Source organism: Pseudorasbora parva, chromosome 7, assembly GCF_024679245.1.
Source record: "Pseudorasbora parva isolate DD20220531a chromosome 7, ASM2467924v1, whole genome shotgun sequence".
NCBI classification, from domain to species: domain Eukaryota; kingdom Metazoa; phylum Chordata; class Actinopteri; order Cypriniformes; family Gobionidae; genus Pseudorasbora; species Pseudorasbora parva.
In genome coordinates, this window is record NC_090178.1 from 14,662,999 (window position 1) to 14,683,091 (window position 20,093).

Consider the following 20,093-nt stretch of genomic DNA (forward strand, 5'->3'; position numbering starts at 1 on the left):
CTGCCACCAGCTCTCCGGAGCTCGGCGGTACCCACATATTCACAAAAAGAGCAGTTTTCTATCTCCCTGGGCCCCAAGAGGGCCAGGGTGGCCGTTCACGACACCTCCAGGCCTTGTCTCTCCCTCCCTCCCCTCCCCTCCCCTCACCAGGGGGCAGCAGAGTGGGCCTCGAGGACACCTCCGGGCCTTCTCACCCACTCTCTGTCCCATCCGGGAACACTCAGACAACACTCCGGGCCGCCCACGGGCCTCCCGAGTCGGGTCTGAGCATCCCACCTCTCTGCCTCTGGGAAGCAGGCAGCTGAGTGGGCTTCGAGGACCCCTCCGGGCCTTCTCACCCACTCCCTGCCCGCACCAGGAGTACTTGCGCAACACTTCGGGCTGCCTCCGGGCCGCCTCCGGGCCTCCTCTGGGCCTCCTGAGTCAAGCCAGAGCACTTCTTTGCGCTGCCCCACCCTGGGCATGTCTGTGGTGCAGTTGGTCCCACTGGTGGGGTCCCTGGGAGCTTGGCTAGAGCTCCCTCGACCGTCCCGTTGGCTCATCCGTACCATCAGACTCGGCTCAACCGGACAGCCGACGAGCTCTCTCGGCAGCCAGCACCTTCGGGAGAGTGGCGACTCCACCCCCTGGCGGTCCAGCTGATATGGGACCAGTTCGGGGCCGCACAGGTAGACCTGTTTGCCTCTCCGGACTCGACCCATTGCCAGTGGTACTATTCCCTGACCGGGGGTACCCTCAGCACAGAGTTACTGGCGCACAGCTGGCCCCAGGGCCTACGCAAGTATGCGTTTCCCCCAGTGAGCCTTCTTGCACAGACTTTGTGCAAAGTCAGGGAGGACGAGGAGCAGGTCTTGCTAGTTGTACCTTACTGGCCCAACCGGACCTGGTTCCCAGAACTAACTCTCCTCGCGACAGCCCCTCCTTGGCCCATTCCCCTGAGGAAGGACCTTCTTTCTCAGGGACGGGGCACTCTATGGCACCCACGTCGAGACCTCTGGAATCTTCATGTCTGGTCCCTGGACGGGACGCGGAGGTTCTATATGGGCCCCTCTATAGAGCGCCCCCTCTATGAGGCGCCTCTATGCTCTGAAGTGGAACCTGTTTGTTGAGTGGTGTTCTTCCTGCCGGGAAGACCCCCGAAGGTGTTCGAAGGCTGTCTCCCTCCACCCTCAAAGTGTACGTCGCCGCAATAGCGGCGTACCACGACGCAGTTGAAGGTAAGTCCGTAGGGAAGCACAACTTAATCGTCAGGTTCCTCAGAGGTGCAAGGAGACTAAATCCTCCTCGCCCGAACTCGATACCCTCTTGGGACTTAGCTCTAGTGCTCAGAGCACTTCAGAGCCCTCCCTTCGAGCCTTTGGAGTCAATTGAGCTTAAAATTTTGTCAATGAAGACGGTGCTCCTGACTGCATTGACCTCCATCAAGAGGGTAGGGGACCTGCCTGCACTTTCGGTCAAAGAATCGTGCCTAGAATTCGGGCCTGGTAACTCTCACGTTATCCTGAGACCCCGGCCCGGATACGTGCCCACTACTCCCTTTCGAGATCAGGTGGTGAACCTGCAAGTGCTGCCTTCGGTGGAGGCAGACCCAGCCCTGGCCTTGTTTTGTCCGGTCCGCGCTCTTCGCGCTTACATTGACCAGACTAAAAGCTTTCGGACATCAGAGGAACTCTTCGTCTGTTACGGAGGCCAGCAGAAGGGAAAGGCTGTCTCCAAGCAGAGGTTAGCCCACTGAATAGTGGATGCTATAGTCTTGGCTTACCAGTCCCAAGACGTGCTTTGCCCGTTCGGGTTGCGAGCACACTCCACAAGGAGTGTAGCATCCTCCTGGGCGCTGACTCAAGGCGCCTCGCTGACAGACATTTGTAGAGCTGCGGGCTGGGCGACACCTAACACGTTCGCTAGATTCTATAGGCTCCATGTAGAGCCAGTATCTTCCCGCATTCTCACCCCTAGTGGCCAGTAGCGCTAAGTGCCCGTTCTAAGTGGGCCGGATACGTGCGTCTATTGTCTCCAGTTGTGTTCCCCGGTAAAATGGTTTACCCTGTCGAGCTCCTCCGTCAGCCCTATGGTGTCAGACGTTGCGGACCGTCTGACGCTAGGCCTGCACCCGTATGCTTGTGGAACGTGGCTGTAGGCTGGGTCCCATATGTAGCGGTTCCCTCACGGCAACCCCATATGTGTATTCTCCACGGTACCAGCTACCCTAATGGCTAGCTCCGTGTCTTTCCCTTGACAGAGCCCGCTCTGTCGTCTCTGGGTGTGTTCTTTCCCCCCTACAATTAGGTTGGAACCACCCCAGAGACTGCCATATGTTGCACTACCCTGCCTGGTTAGTCCTTATGTGTATTCCGCCACCAGGCCTTCGCTGAAGGATGTGGCTCCGCAGCGTACCTTCTCCCGAGACGGGCACGCTTTCCCAGCGTTCAGTAGTCACACTGAGTGGGTCTCGCAGAAACAGCAGTGACTGACCTCCCTGCTTGGAGCTCTGACTTCCGTACCATACTAGACAGTCCAGTGTGCTCAAGCAGGACGCTGGAAGGGCCAGCATCCTGGCGTTTTCAATAGGGATCCCAATTTGTTGGTCTAAGTCTCAATATTTTAAGGCAACCAAGTTACTTACTTTTTTAAGTTAAACTAACATTTTTTTTGTTTGTTTGTTTAGTCAAATGCTGTACTTAAAGGTGCGCTATGTGGTTTTTTTTTTTTTTTTGCAGTAATATATCCAAAAACCACCAGGTTTTTATATTTTGTTCAGCTGAGTTCTTACAATATCCCAAATGTTTCCAACTATTTGTAAATTGTGAGAAAATTGCTTTTTTAACCGAGGAGCCGCAACGTCTGAGGGAGTCGCCTGGCAATTGTGTCATATCTGCGTTACCCTCGGTTACCAGTTACCAGTTTTATTGCGCGCTTTCCTCTTAGCAGTGAGCAACAAGTGTCACAGCAGCCGCCGAGCGAACGCAGAGAGTAACATCCTAACGTAATTTTAAACACACTCAAATGTATTTAATACGGACGGACGGACGGACGGACGGACGGACGGACGGACGGACGGATAGATAGATAGATAGATAGATAGATAGATAGATAGATAGATAGATAGATAGATAGATAGATAGATAGATAGATAGATAGATAGATAGATAGATAGATAGATAGATAGATAGATAGATAGATAGATAGATAGATAGATAGATAGATAGATAGATAGATAGAAGAATGTCATTATGTTTGATAGATAATACAGGAAATTATTTTGTCTGGAAGTTTTAGAACTGTAAAGTTTGTTTAGGTCATTTGAGTAATTTCTTCATATTTCATCAGACTTTTATCCACATCCCCACCCCTCGACTTTATTCAGTGTGTTGAATTGTGTTTGCCAGGATGGCTTTATGCTTTGATTTATTCTGGATTCTGTGCCTGTTAGCTAAAACCCAATTCTCAAAGGAGATGCAGCTCCATGGAGAGGTGTTTACTATTCTGCACATTACTGTAAATGAATTTAAGATTGCTCTAACTGGATGCGTATCATGCTGCTTTTTTCTTCCCCATCCTTTAAGTTCCTCTCTCCTAATCAAGCGTAATGACACTCCAAGTCTTGTCGTTACTACACACTAAATGTAAATTGCCGAAACTCCTTGGTGGGTAAAATAAATATGTTGCTATGTGATGGTGTTGACGACCAGCAAGAGAAAAATGCAGAAACTCTTTAGTAATGTGTGATTTGCTAGGGGCCATTTTGGCTCTGGCCAAACGGTCGATGCCAAGAGCCAGGATGGCTGCCAGTTTCCCAAACAATTGCAGACACCTGTGATGAATGGCTCAATGGTTTCAGCTCTACTGACCCAGCTGCACTTGCATGGGGTTGTGTATGGAGACAAAAAGGCCTGTGAGCAGGAGATAGACTCTGGGTTTAGAAGACTCCATGTTGCTTCAGGTCCGTGTAGAAGGAATTTTGACATGAAACAGCACTAGAGGAAAAGGTTTGGTTTGGTTTTGTTCTTCATGGTGTATGTTTTTGATTATAGTATTGTCACAGTGGCAAACCTTCATTCATCAATAACAGCACCAGTATTTCACAATTCTTCATACCTTTTTTGAAATTCCATCTATTAAATAAAAACAGCAATTTTAAACTTCTTTATTTTTATAAAATATTAATGTTAATATTTCAAAGATTGTTAAGGGCCGTTCACGCCAAGAACGATAATTATAAAGATAAAAAATATCAATAACTGTCCAAACCAGAGGGCGATATGATTCTGTTTAATTAAGCGCGCTGCAGTTTTGTTGTGTGCCACTTTAAATGCTTGAACTCTTTAAAGCAGGATGGATTTTGATTGGCTGTCAATATTTGTATCGTTCATGACCTGGAAAAAAATCGTTCTGAACATGTTGTTTCTCAGTGCCATTATCGTTACAGTAGTGTTGTCGACTTCGCTATTATTTTATATTTAGAATGATTTGTACAGCTAAAATGTCCTTGTTATCATTATAGTTATCGTCCCTGGTGTGAACAGACCTTTACAGGTAAGGGTTTTTTGTATTATCAGTTTAATTTAGTTTTCATTACTTTCACTCAAGTTTTAGTTTAGTTTTAGTTTTTTAGAGTTGTCTAGTTTCAGTTTATTTACCAGGTACACTTTATTGTTTATTACTGAAGTATATGGCTACCCAAGTTAATGTGCTATCTAGTATCATTTAAAACCTGTTCCCTTTCAGTCGGTCACGTTCGACGTACGTCAGAACTGAACCGACGAATGGGATCTTACTTTAGAGACCAATCCTACTTCGAGCATCTAACAACGAGCCAATGAAATTTGGCATGCGATCACGCATTCCACGCTCCGCCCCGCAGCGCGGGTATAAATAGGAAGTGGAATGGTAGATCAGCGCTTTCTACTTCGGAGCCGAGCAGTGCTTACTGTTTCCTACGAAGAGTGTCTGACTATGAGTCAAAGAGTGTTGAGTGAGAGAGTCTGCCAGTGCGGGTGATACGGCGCGTCAGTGAGAGACCGTCTGATCAGTGATCAAGCGATCTAAAGGAGCTTGTTGGTTCGCTGAGCGTTTCCCATACAAACTGTTGGTTCGCTGAGCGTTTCCTATACAAACTGTTGGTTCGCTGGGCGTTACACACACACAAATACACATCACTGAGAGCTCACACAGGCTTGCAGAACGAACTGTGTGGAGCCGCGGTCATCTCCCTGAGTGCTTCAGCACACTAAAAGAGCAGCTTTCCATTCACAAAAGAGCAACACGGTTTGACCCTGCGTCTTTTTCAAGATGTCATTCAAACCGTGTATTCCTGGTATGCAACTGTTTCCTGTCCTCTTGACGGCCACGAGCGCATGTGAGATTGCTATCGTGGGTGATTCATGTTCTGGTAAAAGAACATGGTCACGTCGGCGCGTTGTTCGTCTCCCCCTTCTCATAAAGGGCTCGAGTGTTCAGCGCGCCGTGTGCCGTCGAGCGGCCGGCTGACAGCGGTGGTTGTCACGACAACCGGCGCGCGTCAGTCGGCGCTCTAGATGCGCGGTCGAGACTATGAAACCTCAGATGGGGTCGAGTCCCTTCGCCTATCCCCCGATCTAGTTCATTTCTAGTGTTACTGGAAAAGGGCTACTTTGGCTGATAAGCGCTGGTGGCCTGAGGATTACAGTGGGGATTCCCCGCCGGGTAAATCCCCTCGGGCCCCCACTCCTCTATCGCATCAAAAGCATGCTGAGACTCTGTTCGTGGGTGGTACGGATTCTCTCATGAGAACACGACCACGTCAGGGCATTGTTCGCCTTGCCTTCTTCATAGAGGCTTGAGCGCTCAGTGCGCTGTGTGCCGTTCTGACGGCCACGTTCACTGTCTCGCATGCCTGCTGGTAGTTGAAGGTGGAATCGCTGGTCCTAAAGAGAAAAAGGGCTAGCGTTTCATTTTTGGCTCTGGCAGAGGACAGATGTCAATTGCTGCATCGGAGAGAGGGAAATATGGAGGGTCAAAAGGGCCAAAAATGAGACAAAAAAAAAAAAAAAAAAAAAAAAGTATCATTGTTTTCCCTCTCTCACTGCCCTCTGCCCTGCACGCACGAGGGTAGTCCCAGCCCAGGGGTTGTGCAGGAACTGCGTGCGGTGTTGGACCTCGCCCTATGGGCGACGAAAATCACTGCACGCTCCCTGGGTCAGGCGATGTCCACACTAGTGGTCCAGGAATAGGGGGCTAACCTGACAGATATGCGCAAGAAAAGCCTGTCTGTCGGGCTGGCCTCCTCGGCGGCACCATCGAGAACTTTGCCCAGCAGTTCTTGGTGGCCCAAGAGCAGACGGAGGCGTTGCACCAGGGTGCCGACGACCAGCTGCTCGGTCGTCGGTCGCAGCGCCTCTGCCGGCTCGTCGCCGAGGGCATCCCCTCCTGCGTCCGCCTCCACCCTGCTAGAGCCGAGCAGCAGCCTCCACTGGAGGAGCAGGGTGCCGGACGCGAGGGACGCCCAACCCGTCCAGGGCCCGCTAACCGGCAGGCAAGCGCAAGGGGACGCGGCCCTGAGACGGGCCGGCTAGGGAGAACAGGAGCTGCTCGGGGGAGACGATGTTCGCATCCCTCCCCCACCCCCCCGGAGGAGGACCGGGGGGCCCTGACTGGTTTCGGTTCTGCCACTGGCTCTCCGGAGTCCAGCGGTACCCACATTTTAAGAGCAGTTTCCTCTCTCTCTGGGCCCCAAGAGGGTCAGGTTGGCAGTGTGCGACGCCCACGGGCCTTGTCACTCCTTTCCTACCCTCCCGTCGCCAGGGGGCAGTTGTGTGGGCCTCGAGGACGCCCCCGGGCCTTCTCACCCACACACTTCCTCTCTCGTGAGCACTCAGTCAACACTCCGGGCCGCCCACGGGCCTCCCGGGTCGGGGCTGAGTGCTTCACTTCCCTGCCTCCGGGCAGTGGGCAGCAGAGTGGGCTCCGAGGACGCCTCCGGGCCTTCTCACCCACTCTCTGTCCAAACCAGGAGTGCTCAGGCAACACTTCGGGCCGCCTCCGGGCCTCCCGAGTCGGGCCAGAGTACTCCGCTTCGCTGCCCCACCCCGGGCATGTCTGTGGTGCGGTTGGTCCCGCTTGCACGGTCTCTGGGGGCCTGGCTAGGTCTCCCCGGGCCGTCTCGCTGGCTCATCCGTACCATCAGACTCGGCTACGCGATTCAGTTCGCGCGCCGGCCGCCCAAGTACAGGGGCATCCTCTTCACCTCCGTGCGAAGCAGCGATGCTCAGGTCTTGAGGTCAGAGATCGAGGTCCTACTGGCGAAGGACGCGATCGAGCCGGTTCCTCCAGCCGATATGAAGACGGGGTTCTATAGCCCCTACTTCATTGTGCCCAAGAAGGGGGTGGGTTACGACCAATCCTGGACCTGCGAGTTCTGAATCGGGCCCTGCACAAGCTCCCGTTCAGGATGTTGACGCAGAAACGCATTTCCAATGCATCCGTCCCCAGGATTGGTTTGCAGCGATCGACCTGAAGGATGCGTACTTCCGTGTGTCTTTCTCCCTCAACACAGACCGTTCCTACGTTTGGCGTTCGAGGGGAAAGCATATCAGTACAAGGTCCTGCCCTTCGGGCTGTCCCTGTCGCCCCGCGTCTTTACGAAGGTCGCGGAGGCAGCCATTGTTCCGCTCAGAGAACGCGGCGTTCGGATTCTCAACTACCTCGACGGTTGGCTGATCCTAGCCCAGTCGAAGGACCAGTTGTGCGAACACAGGGACTTGGTGCTCAGTCACCTTAGCCAGTTGGGCCTTCGGGTCAACCGAGAGAAGAGCAAACTCTGTCCTACACAGAGGATCTCTTATCTCGGTATGGAGCTGGACTCGGTCAACCGGACGGCGCGCCTCACCGAGGAGCGAGTCCAGTCGGTGTTGAACTGCTTGAATATGTTCAAGAGCAGGACAGCGGTCCCACTGAATTCTTTCAGAGGCTCCTGGGGCATATGGCATCTGCAGCCGCGGTCACGCCGCTCGGATGGCTTCATATGAGACCGCTTCAACGCTGGCTCGAAGGCCGAGTCCCGAGGTGGGCGTGGCAGAGCGGTCAGTACCGGGTCCCAGTGACTCCTTACTGCCGCCAAACCTTCAGCCCGTGGTCCAGCACTTCGTTTCTCCGGGCCGGGGTGCCCCTAGAACAAGTGTCCAGGCATGCTGTGCTATTCACGGATGCCTCCACCACAGGCTGGGGGGCCACGTACAACGGGCATGCAGTTGCTGGTCTGTGGACGGGGCCGCAATTGCATTGGCATATCAATTGCCTCGAGTTACTGGCAGTACATCTGGCACTCCGCCGCCTCAAGGGGCCGCTGCGTGGCAAGCATGTACTGGTCCGTACGGACAGCACCACGGCCGTTGCGTACATCAACCGTCAGGGTGGTCTACGCTCCCGTTGTTTGCTCCAACTCGCCCGCCACCTCCTCCTGTGGAGTCAGAAGCAGCTGAGGTCGCTTCGGGCCATTCATGTCCCTGGTGTGCTGAACCAGACAGCCGACGAGCTCTCTCGTCAGCCGACACCTCCGGGAGAGTGGCGACTCCACCCCCAGGCGGTCCAGCTGATATGGGACCAGTTCGGAGCCGCACAGGTCGACCTGTTTGCCTCTCCGGACTCGACCCATTGCCAGTGGTACTATTCCCTGACCGGGGGTACCCTCGGCACAGATGCACTGGCGCACAGCTGGCCCCGGGACCTACGCAAGTATGCGTTTCCCCCAGTGAGCCTTCTTGCACAGACTCTGTGCAAGGTCAGGGAGGACGAGGAGCAGGTCTTGTTAGTTGCGCCGTATTGGCCCAACCGGACCTGGTTCCCAGAACTCACACTCCTCGCGACAGCCCCTCCTTGGCCGATTCCCCTGAGGAAGGACCTTCTTTCTCAGGGACGGGGCACACTATGGCACCCGCGTCCAGACCTCTGGAATCTTCATGTCTGGTCCCTGGACGGGACGCGGAGGTTCTAGATGGACTACCAAAAGAGGTCGTAGACACCATCGCTTCAGCTAGAGCCCCCTCTACGAGGCGCCTCTATGCGCTGAAGTGGAACCTGTTCGTTGAGTGGTGCGCTTCCCGCCGGGAAGACCCCCGAAGGTGTTCGATCAGTGTCGTGCTTTCCTTCCTGCAAGATGGGTTGGAGAGAAGGCTGTCTCCCTCCACCCTCAAGGTATATTCTGCAGCAATAGCAGCGTACCATGATGTAGTAGAAGGTAAGTCCGTGGGGAAGCACGACCTAATCGTCAGGTTCCTCAGAGGTGCGAGGAGACTAAATCCTCCTCGTCCATCCTCGATACCCTCTTGGGACTTAGCTCTAGTGCTCCGAGCACTTCAGAGCCCTCCCTTCGAGCCTTTGGCGTCTTGTGAGCTGAAAATCTTGTCAATGAAGACAGTGCTCCTGACGGCATTGGCCTCGATCAAGAGGGTAGGGGACCTGCATGCACTTTCGGTCAACGAATCGTGCCTAGAGTTCGGGCCAGGTAACTCTCACGTTGTCCTGAGACCCCGGCCCGGATATGTGCCCAAGGTTCCTACCACTCCCTTCCGGGATCAGGTGGTGAACCTGCAAGCGCTGCCTTCGGAGGAGGCAGACCCAGCCCTGGCTTTGCTGTGTCCGGTCCGCGCTCTTCGCGCTTACGTTGACCGGACCCAAAGCCTTCGGACCTCAGAGCAACTCTTCGTCTGTTACGGAGGCCAGCAGAAGGGAAAGGCTGTCTCCAAGCAGAGGTTAGCCCACTGGATAGTGGATGCTATAGTCTTGGCCTACCAGTCCCAAGACGTGCCTTGCCCGTTCGGTGTAAGAGCTCACTCCACTCGGAGTGTTGCTTCTTCCTGGGCGCTGGCTCAAGGCGCCTCGCTGACAGACATATGTAGAGCTGCGGGCTGGGCGACACCTAACACGTTTGCTAGATTCTATAGCTTACGTGTAGAGCCGGTATCTTCCCGCATCCTCGCCCCCAGTGGCCAGGAGCGCTAAGTCCCCGTTCTAAGTGTCGGCTTGCGAAACGGCACTCCCGCCCTCTGGGCCGGATACGTGCGTCTATTGTCTCCAGTTGTGTTCCCCGGGAAACCGGCTAACCCTGTCGAGCTCCTCCGTCACCCCTCCGGTGTCAGACGTTGCGGACCGTCTGACGCCAGGCCTGCACCCGTATGCTTGTGAAACGTGGCTGTAGGCTGGGTTCCATATGTAGCGGTTCCCTCACGGCAACCCCATATGTGTATTCTTCCACGGTATCAGCTACCCTTCGGGCTAGCCCCGTGTCTTTCCCTCGACAGAGCCCGCTCTGTCGTCTCTGGGCGTGTTCTTTCCCCCCTTCAATCAGGCTGGAACCACCCCAGAGACTGCCATATGTTGCACTACCCTGCCAGGTTAGTCCTTATGTGTATTCTGCCACCTCTCCTTCCCTGAAGGACGTGGCCCCGCAGCGTACCCTCTCTCTCAAATACGAGGTAGGCACGCTTCCCAGCGTTATCCAATAGTCATTCTGAGTGGGTCTTGCAGAAACAGCAGTGACTGTACTCCCTGCTTGGAGCCCTGACTTCCGTACCATACTAGACGGTGCAGTGCGCTCAAGCAGGACGCTGGAAGGGCCAGCATCCTGGCGTTTTCCATAGGGATCCCATTCGTCGGTTCAGTTCTGACGTACGTCGAACGTGACCGACTGAAAGGGAACGTCTCGGTTACGTATGTAACCCTCGTTCCCTGAAGGAGGGAACGGAGACGTACGTCCCGTCGCCAGATGCTGTGCTTCCGCTGGGAGTCCGGTCACCTTTCGGCTCCTCAGCAGAAAAAGCGCTGATCTACCATTCCACTTCCTATTTATACCCGCGCTGCGGGGCGGAGCGTGGAATGCGTGATCGCATGCCAAATTTCATTGGCTCGTTGTTAGATGCTCGAAGTAGGATTGGTCTCTAAAGTAAGATCCCATTCGTCGGTTCAGTTCTGACGTACGTCTCCGTTCCCTCCTTCAGGGAACGAGGGTTACATACGTAACCGAGACGTTTAGTTTTATAGTTTATATATAACGTAGCCAAACCTAAAAGCATTTTTTATTTTATTTTGTTTTGTTTGGGAGTCATGGGAATTTACTTTAGTTTATTTTTCTGTTTTTATTTTCTGTTTTAAATTTTTACATGTAATGTAACTATGTTACATTTTCAAACTAAAGGGATCTATCTGATCTACACCCACTTATAAGCATCAGCTACTGTGTGTGATAATGTGTAATTGATGTTCATTAAGTCCTCTTTCCTTTTCATCGCTCTGTTGCGTGTGTTGTTTAATTTATTACAAACTAACACATGAACCATGATATTGCATAAAAGACATCTACAGAGCGCTCTGATGTTTGCTTGATTCACCTCTGAGCTGCAACCTTTGTTTTGCTTTTGCAGAGAGACATGCTGGACGTTAATCAGATTATGAAGGACTTGGCCAGCATGGTGCATGAACAAGGAGACACCATAGGTGAGATCTTATTTGTGTGTGTGTGTGTGTGTGTGTGTGTGTGTGTGTGTGTGTGTGTGTGTGTGTGTGTGTGTGTGTGTGTGTGTGTGTGTGTGTGTGTGTGTGTCTGTGACTCTTTGTTTCCAGTTAAGAGTCTATTGACTCATCTTTGTTTGTCTGGCCTTTTATTGATAATCACTTCTCACCTCCATATCCATCCCATAATCCCCTGCTGTGCTGAGCTGAGGTTTCAGAGGAGAAAACAAGACATCACCTTCACTAGCTCAATACATGACAGACAGAGAGTTAGTCTCTGCAGTGCAAGGCCTCTAGAGGAGACTAAGATCAGAGAAGATCTTCAAAGATTCAGTTTATAGAGGTAACAGGCAGAGAAAGACAGGGGAAGCATGATTTAGGAATTATGTGGAGAGCATGGGTAATTTGTTTTTTGCTCACTTGTTTAGAAATGTTTAAGCCTAATTTGGCATTTTAACATGCCAGCAGTCAACTGTGCTTGTACAATTTAAAACTAAATAAAGTTGGGGACATTTAATCCTTAAATGCATAAATGTTTCGGCAATCATTATTGCATATTTGGGTCTTTGGCGACCTGGAACAGTATCGAACACGGATGGATCTCTGCCTGTCGCAATATATAAAACTTTTCAGATATAAGAGTAACAATTACAGAAGAATAAAATAAAACATATTTAGTTAGCTCTTGGAGCATGAAAGGGTTCAGTTTGAGCAGATGTTTTATACCATCATCACTCTCCTATTTAGAGCTCATTTCCCAGTACATGCAGCTCCTATTCACGATCTCTAGCATATTCTCAAAACGTTCGACATCGTCAAAATCTATATTTTAAACGCTGACAGCTTCACTAGATCCACTATCTTGTGACCTGTGAAACTAATATTTGTATGCTTTCAGTACCTGCTCTGCTGAAAATTGCTGAGCCCTTTCAAGTTTTGCTGATGACGGTCCCTGTTCTTTTTTTCTGCCTGTGGTAACTATGGCCCCTATCATACACCCGGCACAATTCAAAGCCAGGGGTGACAAGTAGGGCTGTGAATCTTTTTTCTTTTTTCGAAAAAACCCAGTAATACTTTACAATAAGGTTCATTAGTTAACATGAACTAATAATGAACTGCACTTATAAAGCATTTTTTTTTATCTTTGTTAATGTTAATTTAACCATTTAATGCATTAATATTGCAAAATTTATATAATCTTGGTGGCATTAGTTAATGCACTGTGAACTAACATGAACAAACCATGAACAGCTGTATTGTATTAACTAATGTTACCAAAGATGAACTAATCCTGAACATGCTGAATGTTGTTCATGGTTAGTTAATGTTAACTGATGCATTAACTAATGTTATTACTTTATTGTTTTATTATTATCATTATTATTATTACACACTTTACTTTAATAGCCTATATATACAATAGCAGAATAGAATAGAATAGAATAGAATAGAATAGAATAGAATAGAATAGAATAGAATAGAATAGAATAGAATAGAATAGAATAGAATAGAAATTTACATAAGCCAAAATTTAAAAAGGCTTTAAAAGTATTGTTTTTTCAACCATAACTATTGTGATTATGATAGTGTTAATGGATACGCAAGCTTTCTAAAGTGCGACCTTACTAAATATGCAATGCTTCCATGGAGAGACTAGAATATCATGCACTTTTCCAGCTAATCCTAAACTAACTTTTCTTGATGGAATATAAAGAAAAGCCCTCCTTGTTCTCTTAATACGGAACATTTTCATTATGTTGATTTTGAAGTAAACATGCCGGTGTTGCTATAGTATCGGACACATCTTTAATGCGCCTCTGATTGATAGATAAACCGCACACTCTTTGGTTTGGCAGGGTCGCCGCTAGCTTAGCTTAGCATAATGAATAGAATCCTATGTTGCCAGCTAGCATGTCCCGAGTAAAAGGGATCCAAAGAAAATAAATAAATAACCCACCTAATTACTTCTTGTGGCCTGCACATTCACAACGAGTGCAAATAGCGAGTTTAAGGCTAGGCGATTTCCTAGGCAGATATTGACTTGGGACTATATTATGGTGAAGCACAGATGAAGCACTTCTACTTAGGCACAGAGATATCACGGCTCTCATCCTCACATCCTCCGTCAGTTGAGCGATCTCAATGCCTAAGTAGAAGTGCTTCATCTGTGCTTCCCCATAATATAGTCCCAAGTCAATATCTGTCTAGTAAATCACCTAGTCTTAATCTGCATATTGGCACTTGTTTTGAATGTGCAGGCCACAAGAAGTAATTAGTAATTTTTTTTAAATTACATTTAATTGGGATATGCTAGCTGGCAACATAGGATTCCATTCATTATGCTAAGCTAAGCTAGCGGCGAAACTAAAACAATGCAAGAACTGAGACAAAAAATGCCCACATATCTAAATGTAGGAAAAAAGTTGAATTAGCCCTATTTCTAAAAAATGGTGGAGTGTTCCTTTAAGTTAAACTTAATGTATCATTCATCACAACTGTGCGTATGCATTTTAGACACTTACAAATGTTTGTTCCATCCATACAATAAATGTGCATCCTTGAATAAGCGGGTTTTACTTCAATAGCTCAGGTATGACCCATTTCCATCTAACTTCAGTATTTTATTTTATATAAATGAGCTACGGACTGTGCACAAGTGCAGTCCAGTTAAGGCGGTGTTTAAATAGCCATCCAGCGCCATATTGTTTAAATAGCAAATGCATTCATGCCCATCTGTTCGCCCATGGGCGTGCTGGTCTGAAAACGTGGCGTGTTCAGGCGCATCGTTATTTTGAGGCACCTGAAAACGACTGCGCCGACGACCAACAAAAAAACGGGTTTAAAGTCAATGCTGCATTATTTTTGGGGTTATTTAAATGGCACAGTAGTAATATGCCCCAATAAACAGGTGCACAATGGGTGTAAACTCTGCTTATTACACACACACACACAGGGACAAGCAGCAGCACACAAACATTTAAAATATTAAGAATAAAAGGATTCCTCTCTGGAAAAGCGTTCAGCCTTTCCGTTTGGTAATGCCGTCATGGTGCAAGCGTAACTGGCTTTTAAAGGAAATGGGAGATGAGACTCAGATTGGTGTATTACACTTTATGCCCAAAACACACACACACACACACACACACACACACACACACACACACACACACACACACACACACACACACACACACACACACACACACACACACACACACACACACACACACACACACACACACACACACACACACACACACACACACACACACACACACACACGACTCATTAAAACAATAGGTACAACCCTTTTGGACCATGCCATTATTCAATTAAAATTTTACAATGCAGAAAAAATAATAATAATACTTACACTGTGATACACCTCGGGTCATTAGTGACCCTATACATTTTTTTTTTACCCCACAAATTATAGGAAAACAGGCATTCTTTTATAATTGCATTCTTTATTTTTTTCTTATTATAATGAATTGATTAAGGAATACTAAGAAGGTTGATGTTTCACTTTAAAAAATGAAAGAGGAGGAGTGTAGTGAATGACGTCCCAGGTCACTAAAACAGCTCAGTAATTGTAATTATTATTAAGTATTGGAATTAGTATTGGTATATTTGTATATTTAATTGTGCTTTCTCATATTTTTACATTATCTTTGCCATCAATTAACACTTACTTAAAGTTAACACTTAATTTAAGTAAAAATACTATTAATTCAATAACACGGTTATATGTAATCTTTAGGAAATCTCATATCCATTATTATTTCATTACTGTAATTGGGGAAAAAAAGTGATGTCTGATATTTCACAAATCATGGGGTGTGAACTATATGTGAACCCTCCCACAAGTGATGATGTAATGCATGAGCATTTGTATCAGGTTATTGTGACACACAGTGGGCAATTTAGTCCTATTTAATACTTTTCACTTTATTTAGCCTTTTCCTGTGCTGAAGTATAACAGTAAAGAAAGTGATACAGTACGTATTTCAAAAAATAAATATATTTTTTAGGTAAAGTATCCCTTAAAAGATTTTTCTAATCTGTTGTCTACTCATTCCTGTTCTTTCCTATGTATTGTTGATCACAGATTGCTGTGCGTGAGCACACATTAGTATTTAATTCACTTCAGTTTATGAAAGGCATGTTTGAGAAAATCAAATATAAAAGATCTTATAGAGCTGCTTATGAAATGGTTACATAAGATCAGAGACCCTTAGCCATGGCCTTTCTGTTGGAAAATGCCCATTCCTGTTCTAATTGGTACCCATGCACAGTGTCCTTTCCTCCGGGTGTTTTAATTAATCCTGTGTGTGCTGTACATTCAACAGGCCAGATGAGTAAAGACACTATGACTCCTTCAGGAGAGGTTAAGGATGTGCTTTGCACAGTCTTCATTCTAACTTAACCCTCTCAAAGTCACATTACAACAGAATCTCAAGGGAAAAAAAAGATAGAAAATGGAGTGACACAATAAGGAGTTCACGAGAGAAAGGGGATATTGAAACTTTCCTCGTCCCCAACTTCTTCCTCGCATGGACTCTTAACATTTACACAGGGAAATTATGTCAGACATGCTGAAGGTTATCACAAGTTATGACTAGCGAAATAGCTATTTTCTAGTGGGATGCAGGGTATACAATAAACCACCCAATAATGCCGTTCTGCCCTTTAGAAGAACACTTGAGGATGTAGGTGGACTAGTTTTTGTTTTCTTCGGCTTTGAGACTTCTCATTACGCTACATTCATTACGAGTTTTGTGTAATTTATTATATTTTGTCTTTTTTTGTTTTTCTTCCCAATGCAAATTTTGTTTAAAAGATGATGCATTTGTGGGTAACATCTGGAAAACATTTTTAGGTGTTTTACATTTTATCCTGAGACTATCCCACAAGATGATGCCATTGTATCTGTTAATAAGGAGTATCAGAATGCATTACATTCAGAGGAACAGCACATGTGAGATGTTTTGGAGACAAAGATAGAGAGGCCAGGTTGAGATGGTTTGGACATGTTCAGAGGAGGGAGAGTGAATATATTGGTAAAAGGATGCTGAGGTTAGAGCTGCCAGGCTGGAGGTCAAGAGGAAGACCAAAGAGGAGGTTTATGGATGTAGTGAAGGAGCACATGAAGGTAGTCGGTCTGAGAGATGATACAGAGGATAGGACTAGATGGAGGCAGATGATTTGCTGTGGCAACCCCTGAAGGGAACAGCTGAAAGAAAAAGAAGAAGAATGCATTACATTTAAGTCTGTTTATTATGCTTTTGCTGGCACATAGGCCTACTCCTCATCACTGCTGTCACTGTCACTTCCACTATCCTCTGGGATACAGAGATACAGAGCTGAACTGAGAAACCACATGACTAAATAAACCAATGACAACATGACACAAGAGACTAGGGAAACACATTAGGCTTGTTCGGCTTGTTAGGCTTGTTCACATTAGGCACATTATGCTTACAAAAACAGTGATTTTCAAGTTCTTGCACAAGATAAAGTGTTCAAATGAATCAAATGAAACTTCAAACCTATCCTGGATACCAGCCGAACTTAGTCCCGCCCACAAGATTTTTAGGTCGGGGTGGTTCGGTCTGGACTCGATTCATAGAGGAGTAATTATCCCCGAACAGAAACTGTTCAGACCAATGAAATCATTAGCAGGTTTAGCAGGTTGCCTGCTAAAATTCGCACCCATGGGTCGGTCTATATATATCAAATAATGATCACTTCAACCCACTGACATAGAAAACAACCCGCGGAAAAAAACGCGGACTTGGCAACACAGTGCAGTTGCACTCTGTCTGTTGACATTTGACAATGCGTCGTTTCGTTGCTCTGATTGGTTGTTGGTCTATCCAATTGATGTCTTTCCTGGTTCGGTGGAAACACGCCCCATAATCACAGCCCAATGTAGCAGTTTCAGATATTCTGACTAGAATTGAGTATGACCCCGCCAGGCTAAAGGAAACCCATAAAACAAGGCATTACATTAAATGTAATGTAAAAAAATACAAGAGGTAACAATTTCAAGATCAATATAGTACACTGTAAAAAAATATTGTTGGTTTAGCTTAAAAAAGCAAGTAACCTGGTTTCCTTAAAATTTTGAGAAGAAAATTGGTTTAATAATTAGAAACGCAAAATATTAGTGTATCTGAACCACATAAAAAAAAATTGATAAACCATGAAAATAGCACAATGTGGTTTCGCTGCGTCATCACAAATAAAACACACACAATTACCCAATAATGCTTAAAGGTTTGCTTTAAAATGCTTTAGCCGTAAAGGTTGTAAATTCTCTAAAATGTTTATTGCATTAACTCAAATTTTTAATTTCAATGAACTCAACGTTCTAAGGTAACCAGGTAACTTATTTTTAAATATTGTTTTACAGTGTATGTGCATTTTCACCGACTAACACGTCAAGTTTCTGACATAGACTACAGGGTTTATTATTAGCATATATCCATAAGTTATATTCTAAATTTAATTTACAGAGAAATCTAGGCAAAGTTTTTAGGTTAACGGGCATCAGTAGCAGTAAATCCTGAGCAATGTCAGTGCACAGCCCGAGCAGTGGTTTGAGTTTGAAAATTACACGCTATTATCAAATCTCCCTCAGTCCAGAGGTGCGGGGGGGAGGGGAGAGCACATAGAAGTCTATAAGGGTCTGTGGCCATGCCCATTCTCCCCCTCCCCATTTTTTTTTCTTTCACCGGGTCCTTTACAAAAATTATACAAAAGTGCAATGAATAACAGAAAATGGACCAATTTAATGGAATGTCATCAACAAAGACTACAGACTATATAAATTATACTAAAATAAAACTAATTCATAGTTTTCATTTTGGTTGCTTATGCAGATGGTTTACAGTTGAAGAGAAACAGTTTGAGGTAGCTCACTAGGTTTTGGAACAGATGTAATGTCTGTGGAATTGATATTGAACGTTTTCATTGAAAGTAAAGCCATTCAACTTCCTCATACTCTTCTCCTTTTCAACACACTGAGTACATGCACAGTTTAAATTAGGAGATTTAGGACATGTGTGCCCCAACTGTCATCTTCCATATCCCAAAGATTTAATTTTTTCCTTTAAAGCCACAGCTTGGATGGAATGCGGTTGTAATATGTTCCTGGAACTATGCCCTACGAAAAAACATTTCTTAGATCATGTTTTTGATTTTTATGAGATTCTATAGACCTACATGTGCACATGCGAACATTTTCTAAATGCATGTTAACAACAACAACAACAACAACAACAACAAAACAGCTATTGCATTTAAACAAGGTTTTCAGGGCTTCCTCGGATCTGTGCTTGAAGTAAGGCCAGAACAAATGCCCGTGTAACACATTTCTGTTATGCTAATAGTCCATTAGAGTTAAAAGAGCCTAAAATAGAAATGTCTAAATTGCTCTTTGCCATTGTACTCATGGTGTTTATTAGGAGGTGGAGGGGAATAAAGTCTCTGTGGATGGCTGTGGTTGGAGGAGGGGGATATAGAACTGAGGAGGCAAGAAAACAGGTGCAGCAAGTTTAGATTGGTGCTTTTAGCACAACTAGAAAGGTTGGCTTCTGTGACAAAGCCAGAACGACGTTGTGACATACATGAATGGAACGAGTCGTGCTGTGCTATTAAGTGCTGTGCCGGTCTGTTGTCCACTGACAAATGCACACGCACATACAGGAATATGGAATTACTAAAGGCACTAATTTTGTAAAGATATTTTTACTATTTTAAGTATATTTATTATTTAGTATATTATAATTTGTTATATATTATTATATTATTATATTTTACACACACACACACACACACACACACACACACACACACACACACACACACACACACACACACACACACACACACACACACACACACACACACACACACACACACACACACACACACACACACAATAAATATATATATATATATATATATATATATATATATATATATATATATATATATATATATATATATATATATATATATATATATATATATATATATATATATATATATATATATATATATATATATATATATATATATATATATATAAAGAGTGTAGCAATGCATAATTATGGCACATCTCACACAAGTCACTTTCAAACCAAGAAGCTTTCAGTTGACCAACTTGTGCGCAGATTCCTATTAAAATGCCTGATTTTGCCCATGTAATTTCACAGAACTGTGACCGCACCTTTAAAGTAGGATGACTTCATTGGCATATAGCCTGACATGTTCTGATATGATGAATATGTGCAGATGAATTCCATGTTGCTGTTACATCTAGTTGAGTTGCTGATTTTTTTAAATAATTTTAAATTGTTCAATTCATATGTGCATAATGTTACTTTCATGTTAACATTTCCTCAAGTGTGCTTGTATTGCCACATTTGTCTTTCTATAGTCAGCACTGATCCTGCTCTGTTTATTTACTGCTTAAGCATTGCTTAAGGTTGTCTGTGTGCATAGTGCGCCTATTAATTCAGTAAAGAGGTGATTTGATTCTGAGGCTACGAATGCTAAATTGTGTTCCAAACTAATTGGGTGTTTGTTTTACGGCTCAGCTTTGT

The 20,093-nt window shown here is 46.1% G+C and overlaps 1 protein-coding gene across 4 annotated transcripts in view; it reads left to right on the forward strand.

The window, feature by feature from the left end:
* The window catches only part of tsnare1 (T-SNARE Domain Containing 1), a 240,590-nt gene that overhangs the window by 137,596 nt on the left and 82,901 nt on the right, over window positions 1-20,093 (forward strand). For all 4 annotated transcript variants that reach the window (XR_010906407.1, XR_010906408.1, XM_067448267.1 and 1 more), the window contains exon 9: window positions 11,394-11,466. Coding sequence is in view for 2 of the 4 variants with exons in the window: in XM_067448267.1 (XP_067304368.1) it covers window positions 11,394-11,466 (73 nt within the window). In the remaining 2 variants the exon portion in view is untranslated. The remainder of the gene's footprint in view (window positions 1-11,393; window positions 11,467-20,093) is intronic.